The following is a 21,422-nucleotide window of genomic DNA, read 5'->3' on the forward strand; positions in this document are numbered from 1 at the left end:
TTGAAACAGTATGAGGAAATGCACAAGCTCTCGCTCGTGAACCCCGAGCAATTCTGGGGCGATCTCGCCCGAACGAACCTCCTTTGGTTCCGTGACTTTGACCAGACCGTCACCGGTAGTGTGGACAAAGGAGACGTGGTCTGGTTCCTCAACGGGCTCATCAACGTAAGCGTCAACTGCATCGACCGCCACGTCAAGACGCACCCGAACAAAACGGCTATCATCTGGGAGGCGGATGAAATCGGTGAAGGACGCGAGATCACGTACGCGGAATTGTTGGCGGAAACGTGCCGTATCGCCAATGCAATGAAGCACACCGGCGTGCAGAAGGGAGACACCGTCGCCATGTACATGCCCATGATACCCGAGACGGCCTTCGTCATGCTCGCGTGTACTCGAATCGGTGCCGTGCACAACATGATCTTCGCTGGTTTATCAGCCGAGGCGCTTCGTAGTCGCGTTGCGGACGCTAGAGCGCAATGGGTGTTCACAGCAGACGAAGGTCGACGCGGTGGCCGCACCCTACCACTCAAAAAGACCGTCGACGCTGCTATCCAGAGCCTCGACTTCGTCCGCAACGTGTTCGTCTTCAAGCGTACACACAACACTGCCGTTCAAATGAACCCGCAGATCGATGTAGACATGGAGAGAGAGCTTCCTCGCCACCGTCCGTACTGCCCGGCAGAGTTCATGGACGCCGAAGATCCTATGTTCATCTTGTACACTTCCGGATCCACGGGTGCACCCAAGGGCATCGTTCACTCTACTGGTGGATACTTGTTGTATACAATGATGACAGCCAAGTACGCGTTTGATATCCACGACGACGATATTTTCGCCTGTGTTGCAGACTGTGGTTGGATCACGGGACACTCCTACGTAGTGTATGGCCCGTTGGCGAACGGTATCACGACGGTCCTATTCGAGAGCACACCGACGTTTCCGCACCATGGACGCTACTGGGACCTAGTTCAGCGCCACAAGGTGACGCAGTTCTACACGGCACCTACAGCTATCCGAGCGCTAATGGCGCGTGGTGATGACATCGTTCGCGAATACGATCTCTCTAGTCTGAAAATTCTCGGTAGTGTTGGCGAACCGATCAACCCAGAGGCGTGGAAATGGTACTACGAAGTGGTTGGCAACCGGCAATGCTACATCGTAGACACATACTGGCAAACGGAGACAGGTGGGCACATTGGTGTGGGTTTACCCGGTGCTATCCCCATGAAACCGGGTTCGTGTGGCAAGCCTTTTTTCGGTATTGATTTCGTCCTGACAGATGAGAAGGGTACTGAACTAAAGGGGAACGGCGTCGAGGGCCAATTGTGTATCCGTGCACCGTGGCCTGGAATGGCACGTACAGTCTACGGTGATCACAACCGCTACCTGCAGGTGTACACCACATCTCACCAAGGACTGTACTTCACGGGTGACGGCTGTTGTCTTGACAAGGATGGCTACTACTACATCACAGGCCGCATTGATGATGTTCTTTGTCCTTCAGGCCACCGAATCAGCACGACAGAGCTGGAAAGCACGCTTGTCGGTCACCACGCAGTGGCTGAGGCTGCGGTGGTCGGTATTCCTCATCGCATTAAAGGCGAAGGCATTTGTTGCTACGTGACGCTCATGGACAATGTTAAGTACGCACCCGAGCTGGAGAAGGAATTTGCGATGGAGATTCGCTCCAAGATCGGGCCCTTCGCGACACCAGACCTTTTCGTTGTGGTCCCGAACCTGCCGAAGACGCGCAGTGGCAAAATCATGCGACGTATTCTTCGTAAAGTTGCTCAAGGTGAAGAAGACTCGCTCAACGATGTGTCCACACTCGCCGAGCCCGCCGTCGTGCCGGAACTCATCAGTGCTGTGCGCTCAGCGCTGGTTGGAAAAGAGTTGTAGAGGTTGTAGTGTCTTAGCGAAAGCAGGACAGAAACGAGAATCGGTGAAGAAAAAACGTATAAATGTTACTGTCAGTACTTGTATATACCTACTTAATCTTTGATTTAAAATTCAGTATTTAGTTTGTCATTTCCGTCATACTAGTAGTAGAAAAATGAAACAAAACAACAGAAGTAATAATTTATCTTAATGAAAAGTAACACAGATAAACTGTGATTTACTTTGTTTATTTTTTTTAGTTTTGATGGAGTACATTGTAGTCCTTTCCGCCTGTTAAACAACTTCGCAATCATTCAATTTCGTGTATGGCGTCGTCGTCGGCGAAAGAATCCCCTTGGCAGGCTTCGAGGCAGGTTGCTGTAATTCTAGCTCACCACAATTGACAGACACCTCCTTCGTGTTTTTCGGCGGGTACATCACGTATAATGCTATTTGAGCAACACAAACCAGCATACCAATTGCATTGGGAACTACAACAAACATGTCATCGTCGGCGAAGGCGAAGACAGTCCACACGGTGGTGTTGGTGAGGAAAATGGCGCTGATGATGATTGGTAACGCCGTTGCATCCTTCGTCTGAATCACTTGCTTCATCGCTTCCAGTGGCGAGGCGTACATTGCTAAGCTGACGATGTCGCTGACGACGCCGAGAACTTTTTCCACTGCGTCGTCCGACTGATTCGTGACCCCCGTCGTCCCCACGATATAGTAGATAGTGTAAATAGCCATCGTAATAAACGCGACAGCACAAACCTTGTGAATGTGCGAGCGGTTGGTACTCCAGTGGTAGTAGATGGCCCCGAACACGACGGATGTGAACATACCGAAGCAGCAGTTGACAAATAGGGGCAAGATATTGTCAACGAGATAGGCGTACAGGACCCAAACGTAGCAGTTGCAGAAGATCATGACTACAGGAAGGATGGACGATGGACCAGTCGATTTGGTCTTGTAGATTTTCCAGAAATCCGGAGCTGGTGATAGAGCGATAAGCACCGCGGTAATAGTCGAGATCACTCGGATGACATCAAGGAAGCTTGTCATGGTGGCAGGAGATGAGGAGGAGATGCCTTGCCAGATAATCGCAGAATTGGAAGTGTAGAGGTTGGTATCGAAGTCGCCGTCCGTGCAGTAGTTACGTCGTCCTTGCGTTGTGTTCTTGATTTCTGTAGTCGTCATATTAGTTGAGTGGTGATTACCTTTTGCTGAATGCCCACCCGACCACGTCATCATTGATTAAACTACACTGGGTATCAATAACATTTGCCCACACTGTCACAGTGTACTAGTACATCGCAAGGGAATACATGGACGCACCGTCCACATATCTACACGCCTCGACATTTCAAGCTGAAGCTTGACGTCCATTTCGTATGCTGCTGGAACTCTTACCAAGTCCACTTCACCATTTCCACCGATCATTTTCGCGAATGCACTCTCAGATTTACTTTGGTTTCGAACTCGATGGTTCTAAATACATAGATTTGATCCCTAGCATCTCCTGTGGTCATCTAAGTTGTGTCAACACATGCAGCCATCTTTGTGTGCGTGTTGGATGAATCAAGTACCCGTCAAAGCTCTCCTATTCCACATGGCTACATGTAGCCATCTCCCGTAATCCCGTAAATTACAGCAAAAAAAAAAAAAAAACGCTGAACTCAATTGGCGATTATGAGGCTGGCTGTAGCGCTGCTGGCGCTAATAGGACTGCATGACACGGCGGCTATGAAGCAGTCGTGGGTCTTCGAGGGTGAGGACCGTTCGCACTTCCTCATCGAGCGCTTCGGCTTCGGCCCCAGTGGGCGAATGGACGTGAGCGTGTCCGCTGTGGAGACGGACGTGCCCGAAGACGCGGAGGAAGTGCAGGCGGGGCTGCTTTTTGTGCACCAGGACGACCTGTGGGAGACGGTGGCGCTGCTGGACGACGCAGTAGGCAGTGGAGACCTGGAGATGCCTCAAGTCAGCAAAGAGAGGGGCCAGTGTGTGCTGCAAGAGCGTCAGGACAGTCTGTGGATCGACCTGACAGACGCGCAGACTTGGTACGGCCTTATTATTTTTTTATTATGCAGTCAATCGGGTCTGGAATTTTATTTATCGGATCTGAATCGGGTCTTTTTTTTTTAAGGAATATGAGTCGAGGGATGGCGCATGTGAAGCTTGAAGGACGGGAAGGTGGAGCACACAACGGACCACTGAAGATCGGCTTTTACTATATTTTCTACGCTCAATGTACACCTGGGCTCAAGGTTTCTTTCCATGTAAGTAAAATTTACTTACCGATTTGTTTAATAAATTAACTAACATTTTTTTATAGATGGACGCTATGTTCAAGAACGGAGCCACAGATTTTCTATCAGCCGGAGATGCTCCATTGCCAATTGTGTATTTCATCACGAGTTTACTGTTCCTAGGTGCAGCAGCGGCATGGGGAAGATGTCTACTGACACAGCTGGACTATGTACAACGAGTACACTGGTTGATGGCGATGTTGGTGTCTGTGAAAACATTGGCGCTCTTCGCTGAAGCCATGCGCTCGTACTACATGAAGCGCAATGGCGATACTCTCACAGCGTGGACAGCAGTGGCCTACGCGTTCATGAGTTTAAAGGGACTATTGCTCTTCTCAGTATTGATGCTCATCGGCACAGGATGGTCGCTACTGAAGCCTCATCTATCGCAAAGGGACAAGTCCGTATTATCACTTGTATTAGTGCTACAAGTGGTGAGTAATATCGCACAGATTCTAGAGTCTGAGACTGCGGTGGGTACACGTGCTTGGGTGAGCTGGCGAGACGTGTTGATCCTGGCTGATGTGGCGTGTTGTGCCGCTGTGTTGCTGCCTATTGTCTGGAGTATCCGCGAGCTGCGCGTTGCTGCTGCTACAGACGGAAAAGCCTTTGCCAACCTCCAGAAACTCACGCAGTTTCGATCATTTTACTTGCTGGTTATCACGTACATTTACGTAACGCGACTGGTACTGCAACTGCTTCAAGCCAGTTTACCGTACGATGCCACGTGGATCGCTGTGGCAGTTAGTGAATTAGCGGCCTTGGGCTTCTTTACGGTCACTGGCTATCGCTTCCGTCCATTGCCACTGAATCCGTATCTTGAAGTGCCAATGCACGAGGACGATCTGGAGGAATTCGCTCTGGATGACGACGAAGACCTGGACTTCCGCTCCACTCCACGTACTGATATTCGCAAGTTCGCATACGGCGCTCCAGTCAAAACCAAAGCAAATTACTCGATCAAACGCTCGAGTTCTCCGACGCGTAAGCGAAGTGGAAGTATAAACAACGACCTGTAAGGAGAACGCAATAGATGTCTGGGAATGGACCGGATGAATAGAAATTATGTTGAGTTCTTCGAATGTTCTTGGTGTCTTAGTGATAAGAAGCTCCAATGGCGAGAGATAATTGCTGTTGAAGCTCGAGGAAGCGAGATTCTGAGATCATGTTAATCTACATAACAAAAGCTTAGTAAAAGCATGCAGAGTATAGGAATTGAAAGTAGAACTTACGTATCCGTTGCTGATCTGGACGCGCTGCCACTGTACTTTATCTACAAGTTCTGTGGGATATGCCACGTCTACTAATGACGCGTCTCGTGCAGGTAGCACCTTGACTACAATCCCCACAAGTGTCGGTACTTCGACATTATTAGGGTCCTCGTTACTGCATCGAGATACAATTCGCTGAACAATATCGTGATCCATGACGAGAAGCTGAACGTGGTTTCCTACGGTTGGGAACGAGCCGATACCTGTGAATGCAGTAGGCAACACCTGGAGTAGTCGTAGTGAGTGAGCTGCAGTCGAGTCATTTCGGTGTACAGTGATCCACTTGTCTTTCGTGAATTGCTCGCCATGTACGTGAACCAACAGCTTTACATCTCCAGGATCACCACATTCGACGTCACGAACGTCCTCCACTCGTGCCAAGTACCAAACACGTATCCAGGGAACCCACAGGAAGCGACCAGCTGAAAAAGCTGTAGATAGAGCGATCATGAAGCTAGCAGCACTGACTTATACTGATGCGTGAGTCTACGAATGATGAGCTAGAATAGCTGTTGGATGGAATAAGAATTGGAAGTAAATCGGATTGAGATTTTAGTCGGTAAGAAACGACGACGTGGCTCTAGTTCCTAGTTTTGTTAGCTCATCTTCAATAGATCAGCCCGAGTAGAAGTCAATTTGTGTAATATGGACACGTGGAGATCTCCGGGTTTGCAATCTTTGATGGCGTGGAAAAAAATTACTCAGTTACGTATAAATTAGAATATAGATTTCACAACATCGCGTTGAAATTCAACTTAAAGGCCATGTCTCCTTAGAATCACTGTTTCCTGTGCTCACTCACCAAGTATGACCACTTCGTCAACTTCTGTATCTCCTCTCTGCATTTCTTGCCACTTCGTCTTTAATATAATCGCAACAACTTTTCTATGAGTATTCTTCACGTACTCTCCACTGCCGCAGCGATTTTGGCAGTGCTGGCTCCGTTTCCAGACTTTTGGCGGATCTACAAGACTCGCTCCACAGGTTCCGTCTCCGTCTTGCCAGTCGTTCTCATCTTCTGCAACTGCTACGCGTGGGTCATGTACGCGCGTCAGGTGAACTCGATCCCTCCGCTGTTCGTGGCGTACGCAGTCGGTATGCTCGCATCGATCGCCTTTGGTGGAATTTACTATCACTGGACTCGTGACCATGCCCACATTCACAAACTTTACGGCGCTGCGTTCTACATTCTAGCGGGTTACACGCTCTACTACAGTCTTGGGACGAGTGGGGCTACCAACCAGTCGAGTGAACAAGTGGAAAACACCCTCGGAGCTGTCAGCGGGCTCATCAATTTGGCGTTGTACGCGTCGCCATTGGAGAGAATAAAACACGTGATCCAGACGAAGGACGCGTCCACAATTCCCATCACTATCAGCGCGTTTCTCCTCGTGAACGGTGTGGTCTGGGTGTTGCACAGTATAGTGGAAGACGACATGCTCGTGTTGATTCCGAATGCACTTGGAGTCGCGTTATGTATCGTCCAAGTGGGGCTCTATGTGGTGTATTATCCTCGTAAAGCAGCACCGGACACGTTGACAAACACTGCAAGCTGTACGTCATGCGAAACAATGAGGGATCCTAACTATACGAGACTAAATGACTGCAATACTGCAGTTCCCGTATAGTACGGACGTCAGTATATCGCCGGTTTTTTTTTTAAACTCGGCGTCTAAACCTTGTAAAAAAATATCCACGAATTAAAAAAAATAGCATACATATACATACCATTCCTGCAATCTTCCGCTAATACTCGAACGCCCACGAGTTTTTCTCGAGGTAATCCTGAATGGCAGCTTTTAGCGACGTATTGGGTCGCAGCATATCTAGCGTCAGTCGCTTGCGTGTTAACGGGTCTATCGCGCCATTATGACGCAAATGCTCCTCCAAACACCGTCGTTCATATCTAAAAAACCACAAATTTAGTATAATAAAAGAAAATCATCGCAAATTTTACGTACGAGACACCGTTAGGAGTCGTGACTGGGTCGTGCATGATCTCCATGCTAATTGGACACATGAAATAGTCCGGAATTTCTCCAGGATACATATCCCTCTCGTAGCAAGCCGCCATGTGCTCCACGTACGCCATCAAAGCGTCCGCTTCCTCTGCTCCAGAGCGTATTGTGTTATCTGATGTAACTGTGGCTTGTGTGGCCAAGACCTCGGCCGTGTGGCTGGCTCCAAAGAGTTTCTGTAGCTGATTTTTGACCTTCTCGTGGCGTGCAACCCGCTGCTTCTGCGTGTGAAGCCACTGGCGCTTCTTAACCCTTCGCAGTTCTGCGACAATGTCCTCTCGAAAAGCTTTGGGCTTTTTGGTCTTCTCAGCGCTATTCAGTGCCGTCTGTAGCGCCTCCACGGCCGCGTCAAAGGCCAACAAGTGCATGTGACTCGTGCCCAGCATGTAGCTGGCCTTGGCGTTAAGTGCATCGAACTTAAGTGCATGTTCGCAGTCTTCGCGGCAGTTTTCCCATTTGTCCAGCTTGGAATGGCACAAAGCGCGGTTGGAATAGTAAGTGGACCGACCTGGCGCCATCACCTAACAGCAGGAGGTTAGAGAGGCTTTTAGAGGGAGTTTTAAAGCGCGGAAAGGAGCGTACGATGGCCTCTGTATACATGTCGATGGCAGCGAGGAATTTGCCCTTCTGGAAGCACTGGTTACCCTGCAACTTGAGCTGCTCGGCGCGGTCCGCAGCCGCCATCATTGCTGTTCTCTTCTGAGTTTTTGAAAGAGGAATGAAATGTAAGTTGTTGCTATTTTAAGGGTGAAAATCATAAATCACTTGATTGCTCTATAAATGTCAAATATGCTAATAAAATGTGCATTGCTGGATAAACCAAGCGTCTCTTAAAATGAATTGACACCTTATTGCCAGCGTCAACGGTATCTGTCAGATCACTAAGTAGGTTAGAAACCTTCGAGAAGAGCGTGTAGTACAGTGGCAAAGAAGCAAAATGCTGCCGTGTGTGCGAGTTGAAGCTGTCAAGTGGGTTGCGTGAAGTGAGACCTAGGTTAGAATCGAGTGTACTGTACACTGGTGTGCTGCTCTTCTTCTTCGGCATATGTTGGAGTAATGACTCAGGCGTCGAGGCTCCGCGAGCAGTGTATGTATTGATCCATACTTTACACCTGCGGAGAAACCAGCTTGAGGGCCAGCGAGCCGCCAACCAGATTACTCGCACGGTACACATAATGACTAGGTTCAACAAAAACATAGAGCCAAGAAGCTCTAGAATTATCGACGAACGGATTGAACTTCGCCAAGAGGCATTGCTGCATTGCAGGCGTTGCAGTCGACTGTCGGCCCGACATGTCTAGCATCGTTGCATTAGTTCAATGCAACGATGCGCCGCTTGGGAGTGTAGCATGAAGAAGAACCTTTTAGACCCCTGCATGCATGTCGTACAGGTCGTGCCTGATACCTGGTGCAACGCGTGCATGCATACGCGTTGTCAGCTCACGTTAGTGGCGGCGACCGACCACCGATCCTCTTCTCTCTATTTGATTGACGTCCTACTCGGAAGTGATGACGATATGCGGCACTGACTTCTGTACTGGAGAAATCATTAGTTTGTCAGCGCCTGCGCCATGGGGTTCTGATGTGTGAAGCTCGGAGAAGGAAGATATGCCGACGGCGATGGTCTTGATAGACATGTGTGGTGCGCCACATCATTTGCGCCCCGGAGCGAAACGCTTGCACCCTTGGAGCCACGTCTCCAACGTCTCCCCCTGGATAAATCTGCTGTCGCCATCATATCATCCTCCCACTGGACTGTTGTGATCGGGCATTCCGACACTAGGCCGGTGCTCAGTCACTCCAACCAGCTCCGAAGCCCTGACTCCGACATGCAGCACCATCGCTATTTAACGTAACTGCTATAGGACTGGATAACTGCTTGGTTTACCTAGCCCTGGCATGACGAAACGTAAATTATATGTATCTTTTCGGCGGCGAGACGTGGATTGAATGATGAAACGACACACTTCAACGTCGTCCTTTTTCTGCTCTTTTCGAGCTTTCCAATTGGATACCGAGCAGACGGCAGTTTGGCAGTCGTGTGCTTGTTTAGGGCGGAAGTATCAGTTGCCTCACGCTGCTGCTGTGCTCTAGAGCGTAAACTTTCCCGCTTCGGTGTGTGCTGTGCATTAAGACTAAGGAGGTTGTGCACCATCCCATGTCGTTTTGCTACAGGCTTATCGTTTTGAGTCTTATTCCTGTAAGCTGAAAGTTGAGGGATACTGCTAGGGAGATTATCAACTTTGAATGGATTCTTTAAGCCGTTTGTAGCGTACACTGCTGATTTCCTGTACTCGTCTACGTGTGACTCTATTCGGTGTGAGCTGCCCGTGGCTGACAGTCCAGAACGCTTCATACCGAGCTCTGCTGAGCATAGTTCTGCGTGCTTTCGACGAATCCAGCGATCTAGGGCAGAGTGCTCGAATGTGTGGGACTCTATGCGTCCCCGTTACCCGCAGCATGATTCTAGCGAGCATTACGCCCGAGTGGTAGTCAGTCATTTCAGTTTGGAGCCAGCACAATGGCGGTGGAAGAACAATTAGTGCTCTGTTGCTAGTCAACAGACAACGGCTGTACACATGCGGGCTGATCTTCCCCTTAGTCTGTTCCTTCAAGATGGCAGTGCAGCTCCGTCGGTGCCACCCTGTCCAGGCGATCGCAACTAGCTTTTCTTGCTTGTTGTCAGCGATTTCCGAGCGGAAAACAAAAAAAAAAAAAAAAACTCTACCAATGCCCAATCACGTCGGAACTAGCGCATTTGTGGCTCGTTTAGCCCCGGTTGCGCCGCTAACAGCGTGCTAATAGTCAGTGTAGCGGTCTCCAAAGCCAACGCTCCGTAGCGGGAAACCTTGGCAACGGAGCGGCCTGGTTCTATCGATGGCCGACAGTCAGCATTGCTATCTGGGAATCCTATGAGCTTCTATGAAACGAAACGCTGGCCGTTATGAGGGAGAAACCACCGCATAATAGAAGGAAAGTAGCCATAAGTGCGTGCGTATTGTATCGACTGCTCATAGGCGCGACCCTCGAGTCGATCGATTCTGGACGATGATCACTTTCCATTCCACTATCTCGGTCCAAAGTCCAGCTTCAAGCTCACTTTAGCATTTCAAGCGGAGGCGAGACGATGTCACATTCGGACTGGCGATCCAGCGCGTCCGAGGGCTCGGAGTACACATTCTTGCACTTCCACCAGGACACACAGGCAGCAGCAGCCTATCAACAGACACAGGCACCGTACACGGCCGCAAACATGCACCCAGCGTTGTGTAGCACCATTAACCAGGCTCTTAGCGACGAGGAGATTCTAGACGAGATCTTCCAGGAGATCATGTCCCCCAGTCCGCAGGATCAGGAGGTTCAGGACAACGACCTCAAGGGCTTCGACATGACCAGCACCCTTTTCAACCCCGTGATCACACCCACTTCACTTGCTTCAGCCCCTTCAACACCTCAGCTTACCAGTACTCTACGTCGAGGCAGCATTCCGTCCGCGTCGCTCGGATCCATCTCGCCCAACATGGCGGCTGCTCTTCGTGTACCAACGTTCCCCATGAACACAGGCGTAGCACGCAACACAGCCTTCTTCCCCATGTTAAACGACCCGAAAGTTCGCGTTAACACTGCGTTTGGCGTACACCACGCCTCCATGCTCTTCACGTCACCGACGGCCGGTCGTCGAGGCTATCGACGCACCAACCGCCCCACGCGGATGCAAAAGAAGAAACCAGCCTCACGTATCTGCCGCATGCCTGGCTGTACCAAGGGCATCCGCTCGCGTGGCCTGTGCAAGGCTCACGGTGGAGGCCGGCGGTGTACGACACCCGGCTGCGAGATCAGCGACCAGGGCGGAGGTCACTGCATCGCTCACGGCGGCGGCCGTCGCTGCTCAGTCGCAGGCTGCCAGAAATCGGCTCAATCTAAGGGACTATGCAAGTTGCACGGCGGCGCTCGGTTGTGCCGACTGCCGGACTGCAACAAGAACGGCCAGATCAAGGGCCTCTGTCGGCTGCATTACAGTCTGACCATGGCGTCTAAGAACTCGGCTGCGGTTGCTGTCCCAGCAGCGCCAGTGGTGATGAAGCTCGAGTCCCAGAGCAGACACAGCCCGTGCGATACATTCGAGCTGCGAGTCTAAGTGTTCTCAGCCATGCTATGCAGCATACCCCCACGTAGTTAGTAGAAATTCCACCACATACAGATCCACTGAACATAGTGTAAATACCCACACAAACTCAAAACTAAATACAAACTATAGATCCCAAAAGTAATACTCGAGAATACTTCAGTTTAGTGTGTAATAGTTGCGGAGGGATGGATGTTGGACGAAGTCGGAGGATCGAGCCGGAGGAGATGCAGACGAAAGGAATACAAAAGACGCTCGACGAATAGTGAGGACAATTGCCAGTGGACAACAAGAACTAAGCACGTTGAAGTGGGCAGGTGGTATCAAGGACTGCATCTGTTCAAATTCTAGCGCAGAGATCCTACTTGCCTGCAAGAGCTTGGAGGTACACCAAGCAGGACGCTAAGCTGTTGATTCCTTTCGTTTATGTAGCATTACGCTTGTCAAAATTGAATCTGCAATTGATACGGAGAATCGAGTCGTGTAACCAAAATAGCTGCGTTTGAGTATCATTCGCAAGGTAACGTCCACGACGATTCCGTCGTTCTGCAGCCCCAAGCAATTTCAAGGGATCAAATAACCGCCTTCGCACTGGTAGCGTGCATCACGGTCTACAAATGTCTTGAAGTATCCACTCTCAGTTGGTGGTCTCCGTAGTTCCAATGCAGCGATCGCGATATCTAACCAAACGCGATCTCACCTTTCAGTTAACACAAACTAGGTAAAAAAGGAGCAAAACGACATGGACGAAGAATAACCACTTTAACCGTAGGGAGTAGCACGAAGCTCCACACCGAGCGCAGAGCCTTGCTCCGTAGTTCGCACCAAACAGAATTCGAAGTGGCTACTTCTAAACTGCGGCCTGCTATGGTAAAAAGTAACTAAAGAAGGCTCAATTCTAGTAAAAAAAAAAAAAAAAAGAGCACCGTTTCGCTATCAATTCGCCAAAAATATATACTTGTAGCATTTTAGCCTGACCAACTTAGATAGTCGGACTAAACATAGTCCGCTGAGTATTATAATAGCAGTTACATTATCATAGTTATCTAGATATCGAAGTCAGGACAGATCTTCGAATTTGGGGATGCATTCGAAGTGCCTGGAGTGTCAGAAATGCCCGATCACATGGGTGCAGCGTGTGGGTGGAGAGGAAGGTATGGTGACGACAGCACATTTGTCTATGGCGAGACGCTGGAGACATGACTTCAAGGGTGCAAAGCGCTCTACGGGGAAAAAAATGAGATGGCACCACACATGATGATCTTCGTGTCCCAGATCCTTCTCCGTCTCAGAGAAGGAGCTACCCACACCAGATCCTTGGAAGGAGAAGACAAGCGAAACTGTTTCTGATGCGGCAGTGTCAGCGATCTCTCCGAGGTGCACTATATCAAGCTGCAGGCGTATGCGTATGCTCCCATCAAAAAGGACTTACCCGGTGCTCTTTCCGCCAGCGACACATCAGCGCAATGCTACGTTTCCTTGCAAATGGCGCGTCGCCACATTGCTGCTCCATGTCGTGCAGACAGAGACTTCTGAACGAACTTCAATGACGAACTTTGGGCGCTCTATGCGATGGCGAACCCATTGACAATTCTCCTGGAGCCTCACGTGAGCAACTTCAACTGACTTCTCTTACATCGTATACCGCACATACTGTACTCGTTCCTCCACGCTTTAACCTCAAAACCCGCCTAGTACGCCGTTCAGAGCATCGCTAATAGCATACATTCGGCGTCGCTCGTGCTTCACATGTCCGATGCCGACACTCTGGCCTCCACTAGCAAACGCCATCATCTTCTTCCCTCCAATACTATCAGGATCACCTCGTTTCTCGTAGAAGAAAACATCGTTCACCACTCGGTCCAGCGCCGAGTAGATATGACTAGGAACCGCAATAGTGGCCACTGTATCGAACAGAGCTTGCTCCGAGATGCGTAAATCCCACACATCTTGATACATGACGTTATGCTGCAGCATCGGCAGCACCACGTCCATCTCCGCCTGCATCAACTGCGGCGCCAAGAGCTCGTGAATCGCCATCGCGGTACGGAATAGGAACACTGTACCATCCAGTAAGAAATTATCAAACACTCGCGCCGCCGATTCAAGCGGTAAAACCTGTAGGAACAGCGTCTGCAGCCAGTTCATGAGGTACATGGAGCATGAAAACACGCCCACGTCCCTTAAATGAGCGTGTAAATGCGGTAATCTGGAGTGCAAAAAGGCGTCGAACAGCGTGTAGTACACACTCGCGAGATCGGCGTCGAGTAAGTAAAAGGTGAAGAGATGCTCGTTCACCATGAGGTTGGCCAGACACTGGAACGCCAGGTACCGGTCTTGAGGCATGTGTAAACACAGCATCGCCGCTAAGTACGACATGCCCTGAATGTAGCCGAGATCTGGTCGATAGCAGGCGTACGTCTCCAATACTTCCAGTAAGAAGGCGTAGTATGGGCCGCTGGAATCGAATAATTTCAGCGACGGGAAGGTACGTGGTAGATCGGTATCAATCAGCGCCAATGTATGCTCTCGACCGCCGTCTACGGCATCTTCCTTTAAAGCTCGGTCCTTCTTGTACGCTGCTGCGCGTCGACGATAGATTCTGAACATTTCTGGCGTAATTTTCAGCTTGTTCCCGATCGCCATAGGCCACACACGAGCTCGAATCGAAGGAGGGATTCCTTGTCGCCATAGCGAGTGAGCCAAAGGCGTATCTTTGTTTTCTTCCCAGTCACGAAGGATGCGAGTTCTCCAGAGTTTCTTAGCACGTCGCAGCTCTTCTTCCTTCTCGTGGATGGCTTCACGAGGGAGATGACTGAGATCCATCGCCAGAGTTGGAGGCGTACCACGACGATGCCGACGTGGAGGTGTAATGGGTCGACTTGGCGAGACGCGACCATGATCCGGATCGTCGTCGCTGGCCTCGCTCCCCTCTGATAATTGCCTCGATGTTGTAGGCATGTCCAGTCCATTCACAGCAGCTCCAGTCTGTATCATCGTCTGGGACGAAGACTGTCCGTATAGTGAAGGATGCATCTCAAGAGCGATGGTATACTTGTGTCCACACGCCACTGCGAGCTCCGTTTGCGATGAAAAACAGTCGATACGTTCCGGTTTGTCCTTATTGGCAGTATGGCCAAGTCCACAGGCTCCGTAAGAGTTTAATCCCCATGCAAACATCACACGCTTCTCTGTCGTTGCGATGGAGTGGAACGCACCACAATAGACTCGAGCGAGTTGATCCGGTGCACATAATGCGTCTGGAGGCAGTTGAACACGAGCAGGAAGAGGCTGATAGACATCGCCCGTCCCGAGTTGTCCATACTCGCCCAGTCCCCACGAATACAGCTCTCCACTGGCTGTCAACACTACTGTATGTGTGTATCCACACGCAACGTCGACTACAGGAGACCCCGCCACCTCTCGAAGCTTCTCGACATAGCGAGGCACGCCTTGGTCTCTATCCACATATCCTAAGCCACACTGTCCTTCACCAGTCTTACCCCACGTGAAGATGTTCCCCTGTCGATCCAACGCGGCTGTAAAGTTCCACCCACATACGACTTGAGAGGTAAGCGTGCCTTGCGGGAATCCCACGATCGGGTGCGGCGTATCGCGCCACTTGTTGTCTCCCAAACCCAAGCGGCCATTGCGTCCTCGACCGAACGTGAACACGGTTCCTTTCGCAGTCAACACTGCCGTATGAGCGCCACCACAGCTCGCACTCACCACACTTTCCCGTAGTAGACTCATGACCTTACGGGGCACAGCTCGATCGCGCATATCTCCATGTCCTAGCCGTCCGTCTTCGCCACTTCCCCACGTATACAACTCTCCAGCGTCTGTGATAGCTAACGAATGCTGCGCTCCACACGCTACCATAGCGATGGTCGTACGATGAAGCGCCTTCTCCAGTGCAAGTTCTTCAACGAGATGTGGTGACAGGAATGACGAAGTGGAAGTGAGTCGCGTTGACTCGTTATCTGGTGAGGTAGAAGCTGTGGTTGCGATAGTGACGGCTGCAACCTTCTTGTCTTCGTTGTCGCCGTAGCTGTAGACATCTCCAGTGGACGTGAGGTACAGCAAGTGCTCGCCACCACAAGCCACTTGAACGATCGGCTGACCATTAACCAGAGACACTTGCTTTGGTCGAAGAACCAAAGGAGTCCCACCTTCGAGACTAGGCGGACGACCCCAGATCCACATGGACGAGCTTGGATCTTCCTGTTGAGCTGCATCTTCGTTCTCCTCGAACTCCAGCGCTTTTTCCACTTCGGACCTGTCGTCAGCACTGCCTTCTTCTTCGTCGTCGCTTTCATTGCCGTCCACTTCTTCGACACTTCTGTCTATCTTTTCGTCTTCGCCGTTGTCTTCCACATTTTCTGCTACAGATGCCGTAGATGCCTCCAGCTCCTGTTGTTCACCCTTAGTTTCTGCCGCGTCACCATGTTGGCCGTATTCCTGGGTTGAAGACTTCATAGTGCTAAGGGAAATGGTGATACTGCGAGGACTTCTACGACCCTGTCGACTGTTTCTCCGGTTAAGTACGGGTTGTGACTTGCTGCGTTGCCGAGGCATACGCTGCACTCGCTCAAAGCTATGCAGTCGGTCATGTAAGGCAGCCAGCATCTCATTCTGCAGCGCCACCAGTGCTGTCATACTGCTATGCACGTCTGTACGCAGCTTGGCATGTAAACTCTCCCTCTCCTGCTGAAGACGACGAACGTTGGCTGCGTTCTCGTAATCCACGCGATTGTGTCGTGTCCAGTACGTGTGTTTAATCTCTGGTAGCACCTCGTGACTCAACGTTCCCAATGGACTCAGCACTGCGTCCTCGCATTTCTTCTCAAACTCTGGCTGTACAGACTCCAGCAACTGAGTCAGAGCTTTTACTAGTCGTTCTGCGTGTGTGTTGCCATCTTCTCTCTGTCCATCCTCTCCATTAGCAAACAGCGACATATCGGCCACTCTCTTGTACTCGTCCAGTACAGCTGAGGTCGCTCCCCACCACGCTGTCGTAGCCTGCATATAAGCGCGTACACAGTGCCATAACGCACTCAGATTACCCTCAGCTTGCAGCACCTCGTTCCTGAATTGTGTGGACACATCACTGGTGTCCTCCTGTTCCAGTAGCTCCTGGTCCGAGCCGTCGCTCTCGATCCCCACGTCTTCGCTGTCTGTGACGCTGTCAGCGTCTGCCCACGTCGTGCTCTCCACTGTGGGTTTAGCCCAATCAGGCAGTTCGCCTTTTACCGGTTTTGGCGGTCGATTGCGGTGGTGCGCTACAAAATCGCAGAAAATCTGCATGTCGAGACCGGCACTGGAGCTCGTGTCGTGGTGCATCCCAGCCGCGTGCTGCCTCGATAGATGCGCTAAGACCTCGCGTAGGAAGATCTGGAGGCCGTCAAACCGCTGCTGCAATTGTGCGTCGGATAAGGGGAAAACCTGGAGCGCATATTTCGGTGGAAGACCCACTGGAGGATGGAAGTGAAGCTTGGCGGCTAACGACGCGATCTGAGAATAACGGCGGTACACGAGGAAGTGCGAGTTGGTCGTGCAGACCTGCAGCACATAAGCCAGGAAAGGCTTGCGGTTCTGAGCATGCTGGGCCTGGTAGAAGCCCAGCATCTGCACGTCCGTCAACAGCCCGAAGCCGAAGCCGCCCATGGTCGATAGATCCACTAAAGTGTGAACTGTTGAAGAACATGACAAGATTCTAGACTGTGGTGTGATGTGTGCATTCAGTGACTTGTAAATTCTGGACACACTTAAACAAGTGATTTACTATTGTCACTGGAGGCTACTTGATAATTTGGTGACAGTAGAAATAAGTTCGTTCACCAGCCACTAAACACACTTTTCACGTCACAACCATCGGAAATGCACAGAGTGTTGGTCGTTCCTACTGTCCGCGCGCCAATTTGAATCATGGATGCGGAATGGACGTTGACGCTGCGGGAGGTCTTCCAGGACGTTCAGCTGCAGGCGGTGGAGGCCAGCGGGTACCTGCGTAACCCGTCGGGTGTGGCTCACCAGCGGACGCTTGTTCCGGCCGTGCGGCGTCTCAATACGCTCTTTAATGACGAGGTAAAGGACGGCAAACGTGGCGTGGTGGAGGAGGCCTTTGTGCTCTTCTTGGACGAGATCTGGCTGGCTATGGCCAGAGTGTTGGTCGCTCCTAAAGTGAGTGACGTGGTGCTGCTGGCTGTGGCCTCGTTTGTGGGCGAATTCCTGCGTCGCACGAGCAACAAGAGCAAGGAACTAAAGGGAAAGGAAGAGCTGCGTATGGAGCTTTTAAAGCGGCTTATGGACGCCACTAAGGCCGAAGATCGCGCCGTGAGGCTGCGAGCCTGTCACATGCTGCAGATCGTGGTCAACCGCCTCGAATACATCGAGTAAGAGGCTGCTGATGAAGAGATAAGCTGTAAAGACCATCTCTAACTGTTTTTACTGCAGGGAGGAGCTCGAGACGCAGCTGAAGGCGACGATGCTGAAGAGACTTAACGATAAGCTGACGTCTGTGAGGATCCAGAGCATCTACGGGCTCAAGAACCTCCAGAATCCTGTAGAAGACGAAGAAGACGAAGTTACACAAGAGCTGAGGAAGCTTATGGTGTCTGACCCGTCCAAGTGAGTTGCAGATTACGCCAATTGATCTTTAATACTGAAGCACTAACAGTTTTTTTTCAATGGCAGGGACGTACGTAAGGCGGCGCTGCTCAACTTGACAGTATCGAAGAAGCTGTACCAGGACCTATTGATCCGTATCCGCGACGCGAGTGAGGATGTACGCTACGCCGCGTTCCGCACGATCGGCAGCTCCATGCCTCTGGAGGATATCCCTATCAGTGACCGTGCCCATCTACTGGACCAAGGACTACAAGACCGAGCTGCGCGTGTGCGGAGAGCTTGCGAGCAAATGGTGCTGAAGAAGTGGTTCCCAGAGTGCGATTCCTCGCCGGTATTGCTGCTCAAGGCGCTGGATATCGAGCAGTATCCTGAAATCGGCTCCAAGGTCTCGCGTCTTCTGTTGAAGCACTTCTCGGAGCAGCCTCGAGCGCTGCTGGAGAAGGAAGGAGTCGTCGAGTTCAACGCGCTGGATATGATGTCTCAGAACAGTGACGCGTTTAATGCAGAGAGCATTTTCTTCTGGAGAGAGCAGTGTTATTACTACCAGAAGATCGACAATGACCCAGACAAGGCAGCGGCTCTGGTGCCGAATGTCTCGGGCTTCAGCAAGATGCTGGTGGCCACGTGCAAAGCCGAGAGCGACGTGCTCTTTATCGCGCAGCAGCTGCTGGAATTCGGCCATTTACTGGACTTCCAGGACGAGTTTGGACGTCGTAACTTGCTGGATGCCTTGCGTACGTTGCGTACTCTCACTGTCTGAGGTTATCTGGACTAATGGTGCTCTTTCTTGCGATGTCTTGCAGAGAAACTACTGCGGGAGATAGACACGGACAGCCAACTGATCAAGGGAATTATGGAGCTGATGGCATTTGTGTACTCTGGCAGCTCGGAGCAGGAGTTTATCCAGGTCGTGGCTGAAGTCATCTCGGACATGTACGACCCCGTAGAGGTAGGGAATCAAGACGTCTCGGCATCGCAGCAAGAGGATTCGGAGGTTCCTTCGTCCCAGCAAGATACATCGACTGAGGACGAGACGATAGGCCTCAGCTTCGGCCCGCAGCTGCGCAAATTGAGTGATGAAGACCGTGAAGCCGCCGAAGCCAAGTTCGAAGAGCTGGAAAAGCATCTCGAGACGCTCGAGTTTGACTCGGAAGAATACAACAAAGTGCAGGCAGAGATGGTGGCACTGGAGGCGCTTTTGCAGGACCCGAGAGTGCTGAGTTGGCTGCGATGTCTCGAGATCGTCGCCCAGCTGTTGAAACTCACGTCACACAACCTGAGCGACCCTATTGTGGACGGCATGAGTCGCTATATCCTGCCTGCTATCGACAGCGACGTGCCGGCGTTGCGTGAAGCTGGACTGGAGAATCTGGGACTCTTCTGTCTGCTGGACAAGCGTCTTGCCGAGCGGTATTTGATCGTCTTCTGGCGAGCGTTGAACAACCCAGAAGAGGAGAGCGAGGTGAAACACACGTGTGTCCAGTCTATCTTGGACATGGCATTCAGCTTCACCAACCTCCAGCCACACATTTTCGGTACGAAGTTAGCAGAAGACACTGGCGACAACGAAGAAGAGAAAGACGAGCGTGGCAATGACACCGAGAGTCAAGAAACCAGCAAGGAAGGAGACAAGAGCGATGATCGGGATGGAGATAACAGCGGAGACAAGGATAAAGCCGAAGACGAAGATATGGAGAAAGATGACGAAGCGGAGCCTGTTGTGGGCGTCGAGAAGCTGGATCTGGACACCATCTTCGTTGGTCTGGGGCAGCTCATCTCTGTCGATGACGTGGACCTCCAAAGCACCATCGTGGAAGGCTTCTGTCGCCTGTTCATGATGAACCGCATCGACAACATCACTGTGCTGGCCATCTTGCTCGAGACGTACTTCAGTCCGAAGCTCCAGAAGGTGCAGAAACAGAGTGAACATGGCTTCCAGTCGCGCTCTCTTCAACTGCTGAGTATCTTCTTCCCTGCGTTCGTCATGGCAACGTCAGCAAACTGTATGCTACTGGAGGAGGCAGCCACTCATTTGATCCAGAAGTCGATGGAGAAACTGCAGATGGAAAGTGACTCTATGCTCGACTTGGGCGCGTGTTCCAAGTACGTCATGCATCTGCTGAATCACAACGAACAAGAGGAAGTGGCTGCTATCCAGACGTCAAGAAAGAAGCGAGCGAAGAAGCCGGAGAGACGACGCTGCGCTCACCATAACCGGATCGGAATCACCATTTGTCTGGAGATGCTAGCGCTGGAGAAAGTGGCGGCGATGGCCTCGATCCACCATGACGTTGTAATTTCGAGGCAGAAGGCTCTTCTCAAGATGATCGCGTGGGTGGAAGTGACGCTGGATGAGCAACGCTCTGCTGCGCTGTTCAAGTACTTGCTGCAAGAGATCACGACGTCTTGCTTTGACTCTCAGCGGGGATTGCTGCGAAGTGCAGAGGCGGTGTTGAAGCGCACGTCGGCCAGTTATTCGGAGCAAAGCACCGAGCAGAGCGAGGACCAGACGACCGCTTTGGAACACGATCAGTCGTGGGCTCATGATCTCGTGAAGGAACGGGAAGAAGTGCTGCATAAGGTGCTGCTGAAGGCCAGTGCGGACCATGAGAAGTGGCTGAAGAAACAGGAGCGAGAGAAGAAGGCTCAGCGGAGGAGGAACGCGCGATATGTTTCGTCTGGGTCGTCGGATTCGAGTGACAGTGAGAGCGACGAAGAAGGAGACGAAGAACCGGATACTGCACCTGCACGTCGTGAGCTTTCATCGCGTCGTAGTAAGACGGCGGCTGTGAGTCGTATGCACGAGAAAGAGGGCGAGTTTGATGCGAGGATCAAGCAGGCGCTACAGGCTGATGATGCGGATGAGGAGGATGAAGAAGAGTGGGATGATGAGGACAGCGAAAGTGAAAGTGAAGGGGACGACGAGTCTGATGCTGAAGAGGAGGACGGGGAGGAGGAGGAGGGGGATGATGATGAGTAAACTTTCCGTGATCAGTTCTTCATATTTCGCGTCAACGCGGTAACACTTGTGGAATCGGCGGCGGTGAGTAAGTTTTGTTCCAAGTTCTGAACATACATGTACAGCTCCATGAGCAACTACACCCTGGCTGCTGTTATCGTAGCGATTACCTAAAATGCTGTCCTTCTTGAAAATTCGTTTGACTTGGAATCTGAAAAAAGTGGGGGG

General features: G+C 51.2%; 9 protein-coding genes across 12 annotated transcripts; 5 read left to right on the plus strand and 4 right to left on the minus strand.

Moving 5' to 3' along the window:
* Window positions 1–1,994, plus strand: PPTG_04530 (acetate-CoA ligase). Its single transcript, XM_008896773.1, has one exon. It carries the CDS (start codon window positions 19–21, stop codon window positions 1,900–1,902), a length of 1,884 nt encoding a protein of 627 aa, XP_008895021.1. The 5' UTR covers window positions 1–18; the 3' UTR covers window positions 1,903–1,994.
* A 181-nt stretch (window positions 1,995–2,175) lies between these two features.
* On the minus strand, window positions 2,176–3,081 carry PPTG_04531 (hypothetical protein; the record flags this gene model as incomplete). Its single annotated transcript, XM_008896774.1, has 1 exon — window positions 2,176–3,081. One exon carries the CDS (start codon window positions 3,079–3,081, stop codon window positions 2,176–2,178), a length of 906 nt encoding a protein of 301 aa, XP_008895022.1.
* Window positions 3,082–3,529: 448 nt separating this feature from the next.
* On the plus strand, window positions 3,530–5,442 carry PPTG_04532. 2 transcript variants are annotated; one of them, XM_008896775.1, is made up of 3 exons: window positions 3,530–3,941; window positions 4,028–4,160; window positions 4,217–5,442. In XM_008896775.1, the coding sequence occupies exons 1-3, from the start codon at window positions 3,574–3,576 to the stop codon at window positions 5,207–5,209; spliced, it is 1,494 nt and encodes a 497-aa protein (XP_008895023.1). In that variant the 5' UTR covers window positions 3,530–3,573; the 3' UTR covers window positions 5,210–5,442. The 2 variants fall into 2 exon arrangements, with proteins under 2 accessions (XP_008895023.1, XP_008895024.1); XM_008896776.1 differs by having other exon boundaries at window positions 3,530–4,160.
* PPTG_04533 (hypothetical protein) lies at window positions 5,029–5,944 on the minus strand. Its single transcript, XM_008896777.1, has 2 exons — window positions 5,423–5,944; window positions 5,029–5,363 (listed from the first exon to the last, which is right to left on the minus strand). Exons 1-2 carry the CDS (start codon window positions 5,909–5,911, stop codon window positions 5,286–5,288), a joined length of 567 nt encoding a protein of 188 aa, XP_008895025.1. The 5' UTR covers window positions 5,912–5,944; the 3' UTR covers window positions 5,029–5,285.
* A 170-nt stretch (window positions 5,945–6,114) lies between these two features.
* Window positions 6,115–8,215, minus strand: PPTG_04535 (hypothetical protein). Of its 3 annotated transcripts, XM_008896779.1 has the most exons (3): window positions 8,062–8,215; window positions 7,423–8,000; window positions 6,115–7,367 (listed from the first exon to the last, which is right to left on the minus strand). In XM_008896779.1, the coding sequence occupies exons 1-3, from the start codon at window positions 8,164–8,166 to the stop codon at window positions 7,208–7,210; spliced, it is 843 nt and encodes a 280-aa protein (XP_008895027.1). In that variant the 5' UTR covers window positions 8,167–8,215; the 3' UTR covers window positions 6,115–7,207. The 3 variants fall into 3 exon arrangements, with proteins under 3 accessions (XP_008895027.1, XP_008895028.1, XP_008895029.1); XM_008896780.1 differs by having other exon boundaries at window positions 6,115–8,000; XM_008896781.1 differs by having other exon boundaries at window positions 7,423–8,215.
* Window positions 6,349–7,089, plus strand: PPTG_04534 (hypothetical protein; the record flags this gene model as incomplete). Its single annotated transcript, XM_008896778.1, has 2 exons — window positions 6,349–7,015; window positions 7,079–7,089. The coding sequence occupies 2 exons, from the start codon at window positions 6,349–6,351 to the stop codon at window positions 7,087–7,089; spliced, it is 678 nt and encodes a 225-aa protein (XP_008895026.1).
* A 2,229-nt stretch (window positions 8,216–10,444) lies between the features above and the next one.
* PPTG_04536 (hypothetical protein) lies at window positions 10,445–11,774 on the plus strand. Its single transcript, XM_008896782.1, has one exon. The coding sequence runs from the start codon at window positions 10,607–10,609 to the stop codon at window positions 11,615–11,617; it is 1,011 nt and encodes a 336-aa protein (XP_008895030.1). The 5' UTR covers window positions 10,445–10,606; the 3' UTR covers window positions 11,618–11,774.
* A 753-nt stretch (window positions 11,775–12,527) lies between these two features.
* Window positions 12,528–17,292, minus strand: PPTG_04537 (hypothetical protein). The gene has a single exon (XM_008896783.1). It carries the CDS (start codon window positions 17,270–17,272, stop codon window positions 13,286–13,288), a length of 3,987 nt encoding a protein of 1,328 aa, XP_008895031.1. The 5' UTR covers window positions 17,273–17,292; the 3' UTR covers window positions 12,528–13,285.
* A 136-nt stretch (window positions 17,293–17,428) lies between these two features.
* PPTG_04538 (hypothetical protein) lies at window positions 17,429–21,422 on the plus strand. Its single transcript, XM_008896784.1, has 4 exons — window positions 17,429–18,000; window positions 18,062–18,235; window positions 18,302–18,969; window positions 19,039–21,422. Exons 1-4 carry the CDS (start codon window positions 17,534–17,536, stop codon window positions 21,213–21,215), a joined length of 3,486 nt encoding a protein of 1,161 aa, XP_008895032.1. The 5' UTR covers window positions 17,429–17,533; the 3' UTR covers window positions 21,216–21,422.

The sequence above is a fragment of the Phytophthora parasitica genome (assembly GCF_000247585.1).
Source record: "Phytophthora parasitica INRA-310 unplaced genomic scaffold supercont2.5, whole genome shotgun sequence".
Classification (NCBI taxonomy): domain Eukaryota; phylum Oomycota; class Peronosporomycetes; order Peronosporales; family Peronosporaceae; genus Phytophthora; species Phytophthora nicotianae.